Below are 18323 nucleotides of genomic sequence, written 5' to 3' on the forward strand. Positions count from 1 at the left end.
TTAGCAAAGTATTTTAATCATTTTAGGCTGATGAGCTTGGACTTGTCCAGGATAATACTAAATAACAAAACATTTAAAAATAAATTTTTATTTAAAACTAAGACAAAAAAATGAATTAAAAATAAGTTCACACAAAAGTAAATTTTTTAGAGTCAACATTTTCCTTGTGCTAGTTTTTGTTTGTTTTTAGTTTTGAATTCGCTCTTCACTTTTCATATGAAATTTTTTTTTTAATTCTTTTATTTGACATAAGAATTATAGACGATAGACATAAGAAGATTGATGATTATAATATTCAAACTAAAATGAATAAATTAAAAAATTTCAAAATAATAAGAAAAGAAAGAACAAATAAAAATAAATGAAACATCTAAAAATAGAAGAATAAAATAGTGCAAAAAGAAGGTACTAGCTAATTACTCATAAGTTGTGCATTTTGTCAGCTTTGGAACTGCTAGTAATTACATTAGTCAAGGCATTAAAAGACAATGTACTGCTGAATTTTAGCAAAGTATTTTAATCATTTTAGGCTGATGAGCTTGGACTTGTCCAGGATAATACTAAATAACAAAACATTTAAAAATAAATTTTTATTTAAAACTAAGACAAAAAAATGAATTAAAAATAAGTTCACACAAAAGTAAATTTTTTAGAGTCAACATTTTCCTTGTGCTAGTTTTTGTTTGTTTTTAGTTTTGAATTCGCTCTTCACTTTTCATAGGAATTTTTTTTTAATTTTTTTATTTGACATAAGAATTATAGACGATAGACATAAGAAGATTGATGATTATAATATTCAAACTAAAATGAATAAATTAAAAAATTTCAAAATAATAAGAAAAGAAAGAACAAATAAAAATAAATGAAACATCTAAAAATAGAAGAATAAAATAGTGCAAAAAGAAGGTACTAGCTAATTACTCATAAGTTGTGCATTTTGTCAGCTTTGGAACTGCTAGTAATTACATTAGTCAAGGCATTAAAAGACAATGTACTGCTGAATTTTAGCAAAGTATTTTAATCATTTTAGGCTGATGAGCTTGGACTTGTCCAGGATAATACTAAATAACAAAACATTTAAAAATAAATTTTTATTTAAAACTAAGACAAAAAAATGAATTAAAAATAAGTTCACACAAAAGTAAATTTTTTAGAGTCAACATTTTCCTTGTGCTAGTTTTTGTTTGTTTTTAGTTTTGAATTCGCTCTTCACTTTTCATAGGAATTTTTTTTTTTAATTTTTTTATTTGACATAAGAATTATAGACGATAGACATAAGAAGATTGATGATTATAATATTTAAACTAAAATGAATAAATGAAAAAATTGCAAAATAATAAGAAAAGAAAGAACAAATAAAAATAAATGAAACATCTAAAAATAGAAGAATAAAATAGTGCAAAAAGAAGGTACTAGCTAATTACTCATAAGTTGTGCATTTTGTCAGCTTTGGAACTGCTAGTAATTACATTAGTCAAGGCATTAAAAGACAATGTACTGCTGAATTTTAGCAAAGTATTTTAATCATTTTAGGCTGATGAGCTTGGACTTGTCCAGGAGGTTGAAAATCTGCTTTCCAAAAAACCAGACAGGGCCCGACTCACAAATTTTCAAGGACGAACAGTACTTCATTCAGCTGCATCTAAAAATCGGGTAGATGTTATTAAGCTACTTATGCTGTTTTCTGCTGGTAAGTATATCGTAGTATAGGTGTCAGGTGGATGCCGGGTAGCATCGGAGAGATGTTATCAAGCTACTTATGCTCTTTTCTGCTGGTAAGTATATCGTAGGATAGGTGTCGGGTAGATGCGATCAAAGATATTGTTATATACGAGAGGATCCTCAAAATTAGCTGAAAATAATGGTTCTGATAAAGTAATGAGGTTCTTTGGCCTAGCCGGAGAGGAATTCATGTATACACCAAGCCACCAGCTGCATGGGAAAATAACTAAGGACAACAATCTTAGGGGTTCTGGATCATCATTTATCAGGGGATTTTAACACGATTAAATCAGGAATTTCCTCGCTCTCAACACTTTGCATTTGATAACAGCGAAAAACAGGGTTCTGGAGTGAGGAAATCCAAAACCTGGCTGAGACAAGTATACAAAAATATCCTTGATCACTCTACACGCATGTTGAGTGACAATGTATCCTGAGCCAAGCTGATTGTATGGCAGTAAAACATGTAGCCAAGCAGTTCGGTGGCCTCAGTGGAAATTGGTTGACTTCAGTGGAAGTTGGTCATTTTGAAGTTAATTTTTTGTATTTGGGCTTTACCTTTGATGTTCTGGCCAATGTGGCATGGTGGTGGTCATTTATATTAGGAAGAAGATGTTGGGGCCCATGTTCCTAATTACCAGACAAATATCCTTTTCATAAGCTTAATATTATTCTCTCTTTAAATTAATTGCCTCAACCCTGGCCTTAAATATTCATTAAATTTCTTTTACCCTGTTAATATTTTATTTGATTAAGAGACTGTAATCATTCTCCTCCCCCGCTCCATCTTCGACCGCTGGGGAGTTGTAGTGGCGTGAAAATTAGAGAGAGAGGGGGGTTATAGAATTAACAACTAAAGGCGCAATTTATCTAAACTGTTTTACCTAAATAGTACGGAGAAGTCTTTGGTCTCACTAATCCAGCAATCTAGTAATAACAACCACGGTCCTGTGACACCGTGGGCCAAACACTATGGTGCTTTACATCCCCCTCCTCCCCTCAAATAGAGTACCCTTGTAGCAGCCACACTGTTAGCAGCTGTAGCTCTGGCACAGCAAAAATACTGGTAGGATCAGTACTCGTGGATTATGTTCCCCCCAAAGACAAATCACAAGTGATCAAGGCTTTACGGTACAAATGCTGGTTGCCAGCGGTGGCCTTGTCTTAAGAATGTGAAGACTTTATATTTTTTGTTCTTGGAGGGAATTGAGGTCAAAATGAGAAAGATGTTCTACATTTTTTTTTTCATCATCTGAATGATGAAGTCATGTTTTCTTGCGTGGCAATCGTTGGCAGCACCATAGCGCTGTCTAAGTAAAGAGCACAATGTATTATTTATTTATTTTTCCTTTTTTTCGTTTTTTTAGACCAGGACACTTTGTATAGAAGGAGTTGTAGAAACTTTTAATAGGGCTCATTTGATTGGTGAAAGGGCTAGTGCCCTTTTTAATAGTCAAAAGTGATTGGAAGGCAACCAGCCCCCTGCCAGGCCCATCATTTCTTAAAACACATCCAGTCGAAATTTCGAGATAGTCATTTTGTTTAACGCAATTGAAAGGTACGGAATATATGTCTTTGAGGATGACACCCCCCCACAAACATCAGGACATGGGTTTTAATTTATGCCTTGGGGGCACATAAGATTTTAAAGAAAGGTTGGTCATATAAACTTTGGAGGGGGCTCATTTGATTGATAATCAGAAGTTCTAGTGCCCTTTTTATGTGAGTTGAGGGACCTGTCTGTCATTCATGACTTCTCAAAGGGTCTTTTCTCCAAGGGTGTCCTCCGTCTGAAATGTTTCCAGATCTCGTTTAACTAGCGTTTACCATTTTTATGCTGTCCCCCTTGTCTATGACTCCCCCCCCCTTTTTAGGGGTTCAGCGAGCAGTATTTGTTTGATGAGGCGATGGTCAGGGTGACGTAAAGTAGAGTGGTCAGTTAGATCTAATTCATTATTTAATTTTCGAATTAGCTTTTCAGGATTGTGGGCACATGCTCTAAACAACTAATTTTTATTTAGTAAATACAATCATTGAACACTTCCTGACCAATGTTGTTCAACTCTTTTAAGACCCACCTTATAAGTTTGTGTTTTTTACAATAGTCTATTTTATTTTTGTAAAATTGGCCTATTCCGCCTCACCAGCCGAGTTAAATTTACATCTAAATTTCTTAAAACTTAATTATTGATATTGGATATTTTTCGACAGAAAAACCAGATTATAGATAGAAAATTTTGGTTGTTAAATGTCTTAGAACGCTTGTCTGTGCCTGAACTGCTACTCCATAAGTAAGCCAATGTCTTTGAATCCATAAATCGCATTTTTTAATGCCCAACTAGCATCTCTGTTCACAAATATAGAAAAATCTCAACCGAATTATTGCGAATTATCTGCGATGCGATTTTAAGCTAATACAATGAAATGAATCTTTCAATGAATTTACATGTAATGAAACAAAATTCTTGCTAATTTGCCGTGCCAAACTAATATTTAATTTCCGATACTGAAGACAATATTCAAATGCGCAAAATCCCCTCAAAAGATAACCGAAACTTTTACTTTCTCTTATGTTTTCCTTCAACCCTTACTTTACTTTTTCCTTCAAGATTTACTTTAACACGGAGATGTTTGACTCCTGTAATTTAGATTCACACATAAACCAAATTCCTTAATTAATTCAACTTTATTTTCTTTTTATTTGCGGACATGCATTCTTTTATAGCTTTGAATTTTCAACACTCTTCAACCAATTAATTATCCGTAAGGTCGCATGCTCCGCAATGTATAATGTAATTTTTTTACTAAAAGTATATAAGCCAGGCTATGCCTGATAACTTCCTTAATGTGTTGTTTACAAAATTTGTAACTATGCCACAAATTCAAAACAAAAATAATTTTTAAATTTGTGGGTATTTTTAGAAGAATTATTTAAGCTACTTCATATAGGCTAACACTAGCCCAAATCTTCCAGCGAAAGCTCGGGTTAGGTAACTGCCATCAGCGCTATGTCCTTCTCCTGTCATCAGTATTCGTACCCCAGGGCCACTGCTGGCACAAGCACTTGTACCACAAGGTCAAGGTCACTTGTGATTTATCTGCGACGGGTCACGGGTTCTACGAGTTCTACTCCTGCCAATATTAGCGGTGTCGTGGCACTAAAGCTACTACCAGTGTGGCTGCTGCAAGTGTACTATATGTGGGGAGTAAGTGCCACAGTATTTTACCCACAAGTCCGTGGTTGTTAGTACTGAAGTTCATTTTTGTAACTTCCAAAAATTATTAAACTTTGAGGTTTTGGCTATGCATCAACTTACTAAAACCTGGGTTTATCTAAAAAATATTGCTACTATATACAGTATGAGATATCTGTTCAAACGTTTTGAAAAATTATCCGTATTTATTTAATGGTTGTATTTATTGCCCTATAAGGGGCTTTCAGGAAAGTAATAGTCAAACTTTCATTCATACGAGGGTGAGCGGAGGGGGCTGTCTCCCTCATTCAAAGGATGATATCTGATCGTTTAGTTGCAATGTTGTTTTTCGCTTTCATTTTAGCAAATACTTGTTTATTTTTATTTAGTTTTCAAATAGCTTGGCAATTGGGTTACAATTTCTGTGTATATCTAATATTTATACCGTTACTTCAAAATTTAAATTATTCCCCCCCCCCCCCCAGAAAAAATGTGGTGGCCATTTGAAATTTAAATTCCTTTTATTTTGTATTAGTTTCCTCTGATTAACAAAAATAATTATTCTAAAGTACCTAAATACTTAGTCTCCTCCAGTTTTTGGCTGTTTTTTTTTTTCAGTTAGGATTTTCAATATTTCTAAGACCACCGCCTCTTGTCACAGAGGTACATTCATGTTTACTCGGAAAAAAACCCATACTAAGGAAATTCAAATAAGTACAACTAAGCGGCTAATATCCCTCTGTTGCTATATATTCCCTTTAGAACAGGAAATCACCTGGAGACAACAAGTGGATGGCTAAAGATTAAAAATTATCCATATAATCATGGTGCTTAAGGGCCATATAGAAATAAGATGAAAGACGAAACAGTTGATATTATACTTGTTATTGAAGGAGTGGGTCTTCGGACTGAGCAAACCACAACAGAGAATAAAAACATGATGGTTGACAAGAACAATATGTTCTACCCAAAGGAAGAAAAAGAGTTAAATTAGCTGTTCAAGTTTTTTGCTGTGATTTTTGTTTCATCGGTATGATCGGCTTGTACTGATTATACCGCATAATTACTATAATCGATTAATAGGTAAAATCGGTGGGTTCTCATATAGACTATAAATAAGAAGGTAACTTTAAAATGAAATAGGTAGAACAAATTTAAAGTAAGTCGGAACTTAATGCGAATAATTAGAGAGTGAGGCTCTGAACATATTGTGGTGGGGAAAAGCTTGTACGGTGGTGTTGGCCTCAGGTGGCTTGGTGTCATAGTGAGTTATTGGTAGTATTGGCCCTACATTACAGCAGCTGGAATGTCTCGCAGCTAGAAATTAATAGCCTTTATTATAACAACATAAAATGCTTAATTTAATTCCAAGTATTTAGAGTTAAAAAGGCAATACATATTTAATAGCTCCATTATTATTTTAAACATAGAAAAAAAAAGAATTTTGTTTACAAGTATGTTCAACAGTAAACACATCATCACAAACTCTTCTATAAGGTGTGAAACTTATAGAAAAATACTTAATGATATTTAACTTGCATTATATAGCTTCCGATACGTAAAGCGATGATGCTAATCGCTGAATTAAGCAAGTCTTTGTACTAAAAAAATCTTACAGTTAAAAGATCAATAGGCTAAAAGTCTTAATAAACGATATTTTCTTCCAAGAATTATAGTAGCTGACCCCTGACCTTCCAAGGCCCGACTCCCCCCTAAAAAATATAAACGATATTTTATACCAAAAATATAGGAGCTGACCCCTGGCCCTCAAAGGCCCGACCCCTCCTAAAAAGCTATTAACGACATTTTATTCCAAAATTTATGGAAGCTGACACCTGGCCCCCTATGGCCTGACCCCCCCCCAAAAAAAACACCAACAAAATATTAAAGATATTTTATTCCAGAACTTATGGGAGATAATCTTTGGTCCCCATGGCCCGACCCCCCTCCCCCACCCAAAAAAGATTAATAATATTTTTTTTCAAAAGTTATTGGAGCTGACACCTAGCCCTCCATGTATTCCATTTAAAAAAGAAAAGTTGGTATTTTTCTAATGACTTGGGCTAGAATTCGTTCCTTACTAGGTGGTGTCTTGACACTTCAGCCATGAAAACGTTTTTTGTCGTTTTCTAAGTCAAAGAATGTTATTTGGGAATGTTACTAAGCTTTTACTAAAATCACGTTTTTATGTGTCTGTTATGCCGCACGTTCTAATAAGGACTGCTCTATTTTGGAATTGTCTTCACTGAGGAAACGTTTTTTTTTCGTTTTTAATTAAGTGAAACCTATTTCTGTTTTGAGAAGTCTTAAAAGGAAAAACAAATTCTTGCTCTCAAAATGACCCTGTCCTGGATAACTTTTAGACGTTCTCACCTAGGGATAGAATGTATTCTGATTAAAACAAGATTGAAACAAAAATAAACCCAGAGCCAGATTGTTAAGGAGTGTCTGAAGGAGTTTTCTGTGCAATAGTTAGATTTAAATGGGATTCAATTGTTTAGTTTGGTCGTCCCTTTGAAGTCCTTGCGCCAATGGGACACCAATTTGCAAAAAAAAGAAACAATGTTGATTCGCCGGAAAAAAGGGCCAACAAACTTTTTTTTTCTAGCGGTTTGATCTGTTAAACTTGGAAACCCAGACAAGGTAGAACAATATAAAAGAATAATCTTGTTTGGGGGACGGATCCCTCTCAAAAGGGATGCTGGCTGAGTTATGGTGATACAAAATTTTGTCTAAGTGGCGTTCGAGGGGAAATAGACGGACCAAAAGCCTTGTTTATCACTGAGCAGTTTCAAACTTGCAGCCGTGAGTCCCCTGGCCGAGAGGAACAAATACTTTCATCCTTAATCCCTTGGGATATGAAAATGTAAAGGTAATTGATGCAGATTCAATTCAAAAGACACTATGCGTATCTAGATCATCGAAATAGTATTTATGTAATATCCTGGAACTGGCTGGAGAGATAGTGTTGAATTTTTCAGATTCTCTTGCAGAATGGAAGAAGGAAGACTGGGACAATGGGACGAAAAATTTTGTGCTGAGCCAGGGTGCCAAATAGGTTTGGGTTCCGGTCATCCTAAACACATTCGGAATATAAAGTGCAGGGAAAATTTCTTTTTAATTAGCCCAATGCTTATATCCTTAAGCCCTTGTACCAAGACGATTTAGAGGTAATTAGTAGTGAGGGGTTAACCTATTCGACAACACACACATTTCCCATCAATCTGAAAATACACATATCCCACCGTTCCGACGACAAAAAACAGTTGTTATTGTTATTTAATGGTATAGTAAACCGGATTATTACGTAATAGGGGTTTGTTTCTTTACTTATGCAAATGATTTATTTGATTGTTACGTAGTAGGAGTTGTTAGAGTTAAGGCGTTTATAGTCACGATACAGTATTGTGTTCAGAGTTCAAAGTGAACATACCTGTGCTAAATTGGATATTCCATTAACAAACGAGTAAGCTTTTTAAGGGAACTTAATCCCTGTGTGTCAAGTTTTGCAATCTTTGGCAAAGGGTTACAGGTCTTGACCTAAATAAAATTACTATTGCTACTGTGTGACGTCACCATTACATTACCGGTCGAACGACTGTATCTGGACTTTGATTTATCGATTATGATTTGGATCGTGGCTGCTTACGAGTGAAATAAGATGGCTGAAAAGTTGGTGTTTAGCCCCGTTCTAAACTTTTTGAGTAGATCACTCACAGATGGTGTAAAACTTGATATGATATTAAAGAGTGCTATTAACTATTTCGAACACGATGCAGTTTTGTATTCTAAAAATACCCTTCATAGTGAGTTGGATATCCCAACCCGGAAGGTTTCATATGCAAAGGATGATGACAATATTACTGATATGTGCAAGTCACTAGTCACGGCGCAAAGTAAAATATTCTGATCCCAAAGTTTGTGATTTTCAGTCTTTGTGGAGTACCTGCCATCGAAAAGTCTGTTCATGCCACAGTAGTTTCGAAAGTAAATGAAATTTCGACAAAATTGAATGGACTCATATTAAATGCTAGCCGCTTCCCAACCAGCCTGCCTGACAAGTTCTAGCCTCCAAAATCCACAACACCCTCACCGATATACTCTGTTATACTTAAGAACCACCCAAAGGACTTAAAAGGCCCAAATGAACGAAAAAAAGATCATCGATAAGGTTTGCCCAAATACAAGCGATATAGCCGAGTTACGTCGCTCTAACAACGAGTGGAAATTTGTGGTGCGGCCCAAGAAAACCACGGGCCAGATAGTTGAAAATGTTAAGTGCGCCGAATAATCGTTCAACATTTCCCTCAAGGAACCTGCTGTTGTCGCAGAGATTAAGCGAATGCCAGAAGATTTAGACGAAATGTTGCTGAAACAGTGCACTAAACAGTGCTCCCCAAGTGCACTAAAACAGTAGTGTGGCAAGTCCCGAACAATTAGATTTTACTTTCCGTTTCGAACTGATCTTGACACGTTTCTGAAAGCATCTATGAAAGTTAGATATGAACTCCTTCCGGTTGAAGAGCTCGTGTTCCTACCACGTCGCTGCTTCAATTGTCATGTGATCAGTCACCTCGACGTGAATTGTAATAACAGTGAACCGTGTTCTAAATATGGCTCCTTCGACCACAAATTGACACCTGATATTGCATGCCAAAAAAGCGCCTTTCGGGTTTGTTGCAAGACCAATGGTCATACGTGTTATAGCGTAAAGTGCCCTAAAAACTGCAAACTTAAACCCACGGACTTAGTTCTACTATTATGGAATATCAATGGGTCATTTAAAAATAAACTTTCTGTGCTGCAAAGCCTCAGCTCCAGTTATAACGTGATTTTTCTCCAGGAAATATTTGTTACTGAACATGGTATCAATATTCTTACAGTTGATGACATGACGGCGTACTCCGTGCCTGATGGAAAGCTGAATAACAGAGGCAGACCCTAGGGTGGACCAGTTTCTTTCGTTAATTCAGCTCTTTGTTCTAGTTTGTTCGAACTAAATGATCATTACTTAGCTGTGAGTGTGGACTCCTGTGTTTACATTAGTGTGTAGCTGCCCACTGATTACTCCAACGATCAGTCAGAGCGATTGTTTGCTTTATTGTGCGAAAAGTTAGGTTCTTGTGTAGAGAAAATTTGGTGTCTAGATTTACCTTGTGTTATAGCCGGAGACTTTAATTGTAATTTGTCTGAACCAGGTTCTGAGGCGTCTCCACGTACTACTATAATTAAGGGTTTATTTAGTGATTTTTTGTGTGTCTTAGATAAAATGTCAGATTTTACGTATACTCACACGTCTTCGCGAACCTCTAACTTGGACCACGATACTGTATCTTCAAATCTGACCGCCGATACAGTTAACGTTATATTTGATTATCAGCTGCCTGACCACTTATCTATAATTTGCTCAATTGGTGTGCCATCTTCCATTTCTCAAAGTAGTCCACTAGCACGTGATTCCTCACGACGGCGGTATCGTTGTGATTGGTCAAAGATTGACCAGACTCTGTTCCTCGAGTCAGTTAATTCGATTCTAAGTAAAATTTATGTCCTATTTCCCTTTCTCCAACAGTCACTCCAGTTGCCTAAGAATGAAGTCCTGATTTGCTTTGATATATATTGTCTGAAATATGTCATGCCCTCCGCTTTGCCGAAAATCAAGCTGTCCTCATGCAATGTGTCTTCAAAGGAATCTTTCCTGGGTGGTCCAAAAATCCTTAGCTTTTGTACTTCATGTGGACAAGTAAAGTTTTGGTTTTCTAAATGGAAAGATTGTGAGCGTTTTACTACTGGGCATGTAAATGACATACGAATCTCTTGAAAGCGGAAATTTTCCAAAATTCTTGCTTAGCATGGTAGAGATATTATTAATAGCTATTTTGCTCGTGCAAAACAAGATCCAAATATGGTATTTAAATTAGTCTCCTCCTCAGCACCCAATCTTTGTCACCGTCCTCAGCTGGCATTCCAGAAGCGGAATGGTATGCATATTATGAATCTGAGTTTTCTGTCCCTGATGGATCAGTGTCTGGATGCTCAACCCGATGAAGATTTTGTGATCAGTACCCGTTCTGTCGAAGATGCCATCAAACAATTAAAATGGAAACGTTCATTTGGTATTGACCAAGTTAGTGCTATTCATTTAAAATGCGGGGGAAAACTTCTTATGGCTCATCTGTCTTTGCTTATGCAGATGATTTTCACTCAGGTCTCGGTCCTTCTTCTTTTTGCATCGGAGATTTGAATCCTATCTCTAAGAAAGAGGAATCTGAAGTCCACTGTACTTCATTCCGCCCTATTACTGTAGGGCAAACTTTTTCAGTTACTATTTATTAAGGAACTTGAAAAAGTCTGCTATACCACTCCACACCAGTTCGGATTGAAGCGAGGTACCGGGTGTGCTGACGCTTTAACCGCTGTTACAAATGCGTTGATTGGTACGGAATTGTCTGGATAAAGCTTTGTTTTAGGGGGGGCATGATGTCAGACGTGCATTCTACTGTCGTATCCATGCAGCGATGCTTCTGAAAGCTGGTAAAGATGAATTGAATCTGACCATTATTCGTTCTCTTTGGGATTGATATTCAAGACTTCATGTCCGCCTGAAACTACCCCCAGACAAAGAGAAGCCCCTGTTTCCGCGTAGAATACTTATCCCAGTCAAAAAAGGGGCCCGTCATAGAGCTGTCACCTCTCCCGACCTCTTTAATAGCTGTGTTCTGGAAACACAAGATCTATGCCCTCCTTCACTGATTTTGTCTTCTGTAAACCTTTCCTTGATATGCTATGCTGACGACGTCCTAAACCTTAGTTCGACTCTTCAAAGTATCACCGAAATTTTAGGAATCCTTGAGGAGGAATATCAGAAAATTGGACTTGAATTCAACTCCTCCAAATCTGATATTGTCCTGTTTAACTGGAAACAAATTTACTCTGCCCCATCCATCATCCTTGGATCTAGCTCTGTTCAACCTATAGATCACCTTATGTATTTAGGTCTTCCAATTGCTTCTTCTATCAGACTCAACCGAAAACTTCTTCTTTAATAAATCAAGCGTAGAATCTCAGCAGATTATGCTTCCATTGTATCTTGAAAACTTCGATTCAACCGACAACTTTTAGCAAGTAGATTCCGAGTCTATTGAGTTTTGAATTTGATTAACTTTGTGGAAATGATGAGAGACTTAGTGCCAAGCCATGGCTAATTAGAGTAAAGCCAAGACAGATAGTTACTGTGAGAGGCAAAGCTGGCATTGAAATGAGTAATTTCACTTGTTTATGATAATGCTGTTGCCCTTCCCAATATCCGCTACGCCGCACCCTTCTGGAAACTCCTAAATAAAACTGACAAGAGTAAAGTTTGATCCTTGTTCTTTCGTTTTGCCAAGTATCTGCTTCATCTGCCTCCATGGTATAGAAATTCGCTCACTATTGTGAAATTCAAGGTTGCTGAGCCAGAGGTTGCTGTCGCTTGACGGATAGTAAAGCATAATCTAAAATTTGATGGGAATTTAAATGATTGGTGCCACATTATTAAGTGGTGATGTATTGTCTTAATTTTCCTGTGGTCCGTCGTGTTGTGTTTTTAATTGTGAAGGATTTTTCAATAATTTTTAATTTTAATAATAATTTAATTCTTGTAGGATCGTTTAACGTTACTGTTCTGCAGCATATATAGTAGATCGCACCATGTTGAAGTGTTTTTTCTTTTTCGCACATATATTATGTAAATTTGATTGTGCTTTTATCGTTCCTTAACTTATCGCCTTTGGCTCCAACCTTGGGCCCAAAAATCGTTTGCGATCATTTGTCATAGTATAATTGATTCATGTATTGCCATATTAATAAGTATTGTGAATTTTAATGATTAATATGTCACGCGACTGGAGCCATATCTTGCAGTGGTAAGATAATTGGTGCATTAGATAGTAAATGTTTGTTTTTACACTCTTTCGCTGAGAAGTCTTTCTCTTTTTATTCTGGTTTCTTTCGTATATTTGCTTGTCTTGTATTTTGTGAAGTGTCTAATTACTGACTTTATTATTTTATTATTTTGTTCTCTCTTACTGCTCCGTCTTGTTGCTTTTGTGTGACAGGTTTTCAAATAAATAAATAAACGTAGACTTTACATCATAGTTTTTTTTATCGTTTAAAAGCCTACGAGGGCCAGGAAAAAAAACCTTCATGGGGCCTCTAGTCAAGAAGCAAGTGTACGGGTTACATAAGAGTTTCTTTGATTGTTTAAAAACCTAGGGGTGTAGGGAGAAATCCTTCAAGATCCACTAGTCAAGATGCAAGCGTAGAAATTACATCATAGTTTTTTCTTTGACGACTTAAGAACCTACAAGGGCCAGGAAAATACCTTCAGGAAGGAAACTAGTCAGGATGCAAACATAGCCGTTACGTAATATTTTAACAAACAACAAAAGTACGAAGAGCAAAAGGGAAATCTTTTTGTAAGACAGTGGAGATAATTTGAATGAATATTTCGGCCCTATGTCCAAGGGCCGTCCTCAGCAAGACAAAAATATATAAAAGAAAAAAGACTCACAACAACATGCGACCAATCAAACCAAAATTTTTGTCTTAAATAAGTAGTTCTTGTATAATTTAAAACTGCTTTACGGGGTTTGAGAGACTCGACTATTTGATTCAGGGTGTTTTTAACTTTGTGCAATTAAGTATCAAATTATTAGTGCTAACAAAGTATTTCATGTTTCTTATTATCGTGCTTGACAGGGAGAGATAGACTGGTCTGTGTGAGTTCGTGGTGTTTTTCTTTACCTGGTGCGCATAAATAACGATAATTTTTTCTTTGATACTTATCACATGTTTAATTTAAAAGTTTTTGTAGGGTTTATTGATTCACTTTTTCCGGTGTCCGCGCTGATCTTTATTTTATGTTGGCCCACAGATATCGAATTTTTGTTCTTAAAAATGTATATTTTTTAACTTTAAGAAGAGCTATACTGATGTTGAAAAACTCTGTTACCTGATTCCGTGGTGTTTTCCTTTACCTGGTGTCCATTAATAACGCATTTTTTTTGTTAAATAAGTAGTTCTTGTATCTTTTAAAACAGCTTTAAGGGGTTTCAGAGACTCAGTTGCCTGATTCCGTGTGCTTTTTCTTTACCTGGGGCCCATTAAAAACAAATTTTTTGTGTTAAATTAGTAGTACTTATATGTTCTAAAATAGTTTGACGGGGTTTGAAAAACTCGCTTGCTTGATTCAGAGTAATTTTTCTATACTTTGTGTCTAATAAAAACGAAATTTATGCCTTAAATAAGTGGTTATTGAATCTTTTAAAAGAGTTTTAAAGGGTTTGAGAGACTCGGTTGCCTGATTCCGTGTGGTTTTTTTTTACCTTGTTCCCATTAAAAACGAAATATTTGTGTTAAATAAGTAGTTCTTGTATCTTTTAAAAGAGCTTTATGGAGTTTGAGAGACTCGGTTGCCTGATTCCGTGTGGTTTTTCTTTACTTGGTGCCCATTAAAAACGAAATTTTTGTGCTAAATAAGTAGTTTTTGTATCTTTTAAAAGAGCTTTAATGGGTTTGAGAGACTCAGTTGCCTGATTCCGTGTGGTTTTTCTTTACTTTGTGCTCATTAAAAACGAAGTTTTTGTGTTAAACAAGTAGTTCTTGTATCTTTTAAAACAGTTTTATGGCGTTTGAGACACACTGTTGCCTGATTCCTTGTGGTTTTTCTTTACTTGGTGCCCATTAAAAACGAAATTTTCGTGTTAAATAAGTAGTTCGTGTATCTGTTAAAAGAGCTTTACGGGGTTTGAGAGACTCGGTTGCATTGTATTTTCCATAATTTTCTTACAAGAAACTAGAGTTTACGGCCAAAAACCCTTATTAGCTCAGATTTTATAGAAATAGTTTTATTTTTCAATCGGAAAATAGACTAAAGTTTCAGATTTGAACCAGAGAATTTTATTTTCCATAATTTTCTTACATCTTTGGAAATCATTAACGATAACAAACATATTTTCGACCAGATGGGTTTTTGAAAGCACATTCAGCATGGCGTACGCTATCTTTTTTATTATCATGAACCCTTTAGAGACCAATTGGATCAACTTGGAGAAAGCTCAAATAGAATCGTTACTGATATTGATAGTAGTGCGTAAAATACAAACTGACAAAAAATATCCAGAACTTTTTTCTTATAGCCTTGACTTTGAAGACATTTCTTCATCTTAATTGGCTTTAGAAATATCAAGCAAAATGAAACTAGCCAAACCGTCGTTGCTTTGTCGAATTTTGAGCAAACAAAAGGATTGTAACACCTGATTGGCTCGTTTGTATGCAATTTCATGCCAGTGAAAAGAACGAAACGTCTTTGAGTCACATTTAAAAAAAAAGTAAATTCGATGTTTCTCTAAAAACAAAAAAAAATTTTTTAAACACGAAAAAACGGGTTTTAATTTTCTAACAAGCAGTGAACTACAAAACAATTAATTATGAACAAAAGCTCCGAATATTTCGGCCCCAAATCCGGTAGCCTTTCTAAACGGAAAAAAAAAAAAAATAAATAAACAAAAAAAAAAAAAACAACTTAAATTACATTAAAAAAAAAAATACAAAAAAAAAAAAGATAACAAAAATAAAAAACGAAAGAAAAAAATAAAAAAAAAATAACAAAACTCACAAATTAATTAAAAACTTCCATGCACTGAATGTCTTTCAACTGGCCTCCTCTCAGTATATAAATGGAAATATATTAAATAAACACTTCCATGTACTGAATGTCTATATTGATTCTACTCGCCTCCTCCCAATATATAAATTGAAATCTATCAAAAATGAAGAATATATTTATACTTAGACCAAAACAATAAAAGGTCAGTTGAAAGACATTCAGTGCATGGAAGTGTTTAATTAATATGTGAGTTTTGTTCTTATTTATTTATATTTTTCTTTCGTTTTTGCTTTTTGTTCTCTTTATGTGTTTAGTATGTTTTATTGTAATGTAATTTAAGTTGTTTTTTTTTTTTTGCTTTATTTATTTATTTTTTTTTTAAGTTTATAAATTCTCCCGGATTTTGGGCCGAAATATTAGGAGCTTTTGTGCATAATTAATTGTTTTGTAGTTCACTGCTTGTTAGAAAATTAAAACCCGTTTTTCGTGTTTAAAAAATTTTTTTTTGTTTTTAATGGAAAAGCAGTGTGGTCTAAGAAATTATTGATGTTTCTCTATGATTCAATCCCAACGTCCCCCTGCTCTGAGTGTTGAAAATGATTTCACGACATTATTTTAGTTTTTTTTTCTTGCCCCAAACTACTTTTTTTATCATGAACCCTATAGAGATCAATTTGATCAACTTGGAGAAAGTTCAAATAGAATCGTTACTGATATTGATATTAGTGCGTAAACTACAAACTGAAAAAAATATCCAGAACTTTTTGATTCAAACTATTACCTTGAGAATCGATGTTTTAGAAGAATTTCAGAAGGATCATTTATGAGTGCTGGTATATCTGATGAAATAATTTAGGTCGTATGATCAATTTAGTAAGGATACTCGAGATCCTAAAAGTGTCTGATTCAAACTTTTACCTTGAGCATCGATGTTGTTAGCAGAATTTCAAAAGGATCTTTTATGAGTGCTGGCGTATCTTATAGTATTTTAGGTCGTATGATAAATTTAATTTATTTTTTTTAATGCAGTAGTTTTTAGTAAGGACACTCGATATCCTAAAAGTGTTTAATTCAAACTTTTACCTTGAGCATCGATGTTTTTAGCAGAATTTCAAAAGGATCGTTCATAAGTGCTGGCGTATCTGATGAAATAATTTAGGTCGTATGATAAATTTTTTTTTTTTTTTAATGCAGTAGTTTTTTTTTTTTTTTTTTTATTAAGGACACTCGATATCCTAAAATTGTCTGATTCAAACTTTTACCTTGAGAATCGATGTTGTTAGAAGAATTTCAAAAGGATCGTTTATGAGTGCTGGCGTATCTGATGAAATAATTTAGGTCGTATGATCAATTTAGTAAGGACACTCGATATCCTAAAAGTGTCTGATTCAAACTTTAACCTTGAGCATCGATGTTTTTAGCAGAATTTCAAAAGGATCGCTTATGAGTGCTGGCGTATCTGATGAAGTAATTTAGGTCGTATGATAAATTTAATTTATTTTTTTTTAATGCAGTAGTTTTTAGTAAGGACACTCGATATCCTAAAAGTGTTTGATTCAAACTTTTACCCAGAGCATCGATGTTTTTAGCAGAATTTCAAAAGGATCGTTCATAAATGCTGGCGTATCTGATGAAATAATTTAGGTCGTATGATAAATTTAATTTATTTTTTTTTAATGCAGTTGTTTTTCAGTAAGGACATTCGATATGCTAAAAGTGTTTGATTCAAACTTTTACCTTGAGCATCGATGTTCACACAGACATAGCGACGACACATGCACAGAGACGACACGTGCACAGAGACGACACACACACACGCACACACAGAGAGAGAGAGAAAGACACACACACAGAGACGACACACACACACACACACACAGAATACACACACACAGAGATGACACACACACAGAGACGACGCACACACACAGAGACGACACACACACAGAGATGACACACACACACACAGAAACGACACACACACATAGAGAGGACACAAACAAAGAGACGACACACACACAGATACGAAACACACATAGAGACGATACACTCACACAGATCACACACACACACAGACACCAACCAAAGAGACAACACGCACACGCACACACACACACACATGCGCACACACAGAGATGACACACACACAGAGACGACAACACACAGAGAGAAGACACACACACAGAGACGACACCCACACAGAGACGACTCCCACAGAGAGACGTCACACACACACACACACACACACACACACACACAGAGAGAAGACACACAAACAGAGACGACACACTCAAAGTGACGACTTACACATAGAGACGAAAAACACACAGAGACGACAAACAGACAGAGACGACTCACATAGAGAGACGACACACACACGGAGAGACAACAAACACACAGAGACAACACACACACAAAGAGACGACACAAACACAGATACGAAACACACAAAGAGAAGACACACTCACAGAGACGACACACACAGAGACTACTCACACATAGAGTCGACACACACAGAGAGACGACAAACACACAGAGACGACACACACACAGAGAGGACAAACACACAAAAACGACACATACAAAAAAACCCCAACGCAAACAAAAACACACACACACACACACACACACAAAAACACACACACACACACACACACACAAACACACACACACACACACACACACACACACACACACACACACACACACACACTCACACGCCCTCACAAACACACAAACACACACACACACACACACAC

General features: G+C 35.6%; 1 protein-coding gene across 1 annotated transcript in view; it reads left to right on the top strand.

Annotated features, from left to right (window-relative positions):
* The first annotated feature begins 966 nt into the window (after positions 1–966).
* Positions 967–18323, top strand: part of TrpA1 (Transient receptor potential cation channel A1) — a 393252-nt gene continuing 375895 nt past the window's right edge. The window contains exon 1 of the mRNA XM_089095770.1: positions 967–1690. Within this exon, the coding sequence (XP_088951896.1) occupies positions 1675–1690 (16 nt within the window). The 5' untranslated portion in view covers positions 967–1674. The remainder of the gene's footprint in view (positions 1691–18323) is intronic.

Source organism: Artemia sp. Qi Xiang Cuo, chromosome 10 (assembly GCF_049724085.1).
Source record: "Artemia sp. Qi Xiang Cuo chromosome 10, ASM4972408v1, whole genome shotgun sequence".
Classification (NCBI taxonomy): domain Eukaryota; kingdom Metazoa; phylum Arthropoda; class Branchiopoda; order Anostraca; family Artemiidae; genus Artemia; species Artemia sp. Qi Xiang Cuo.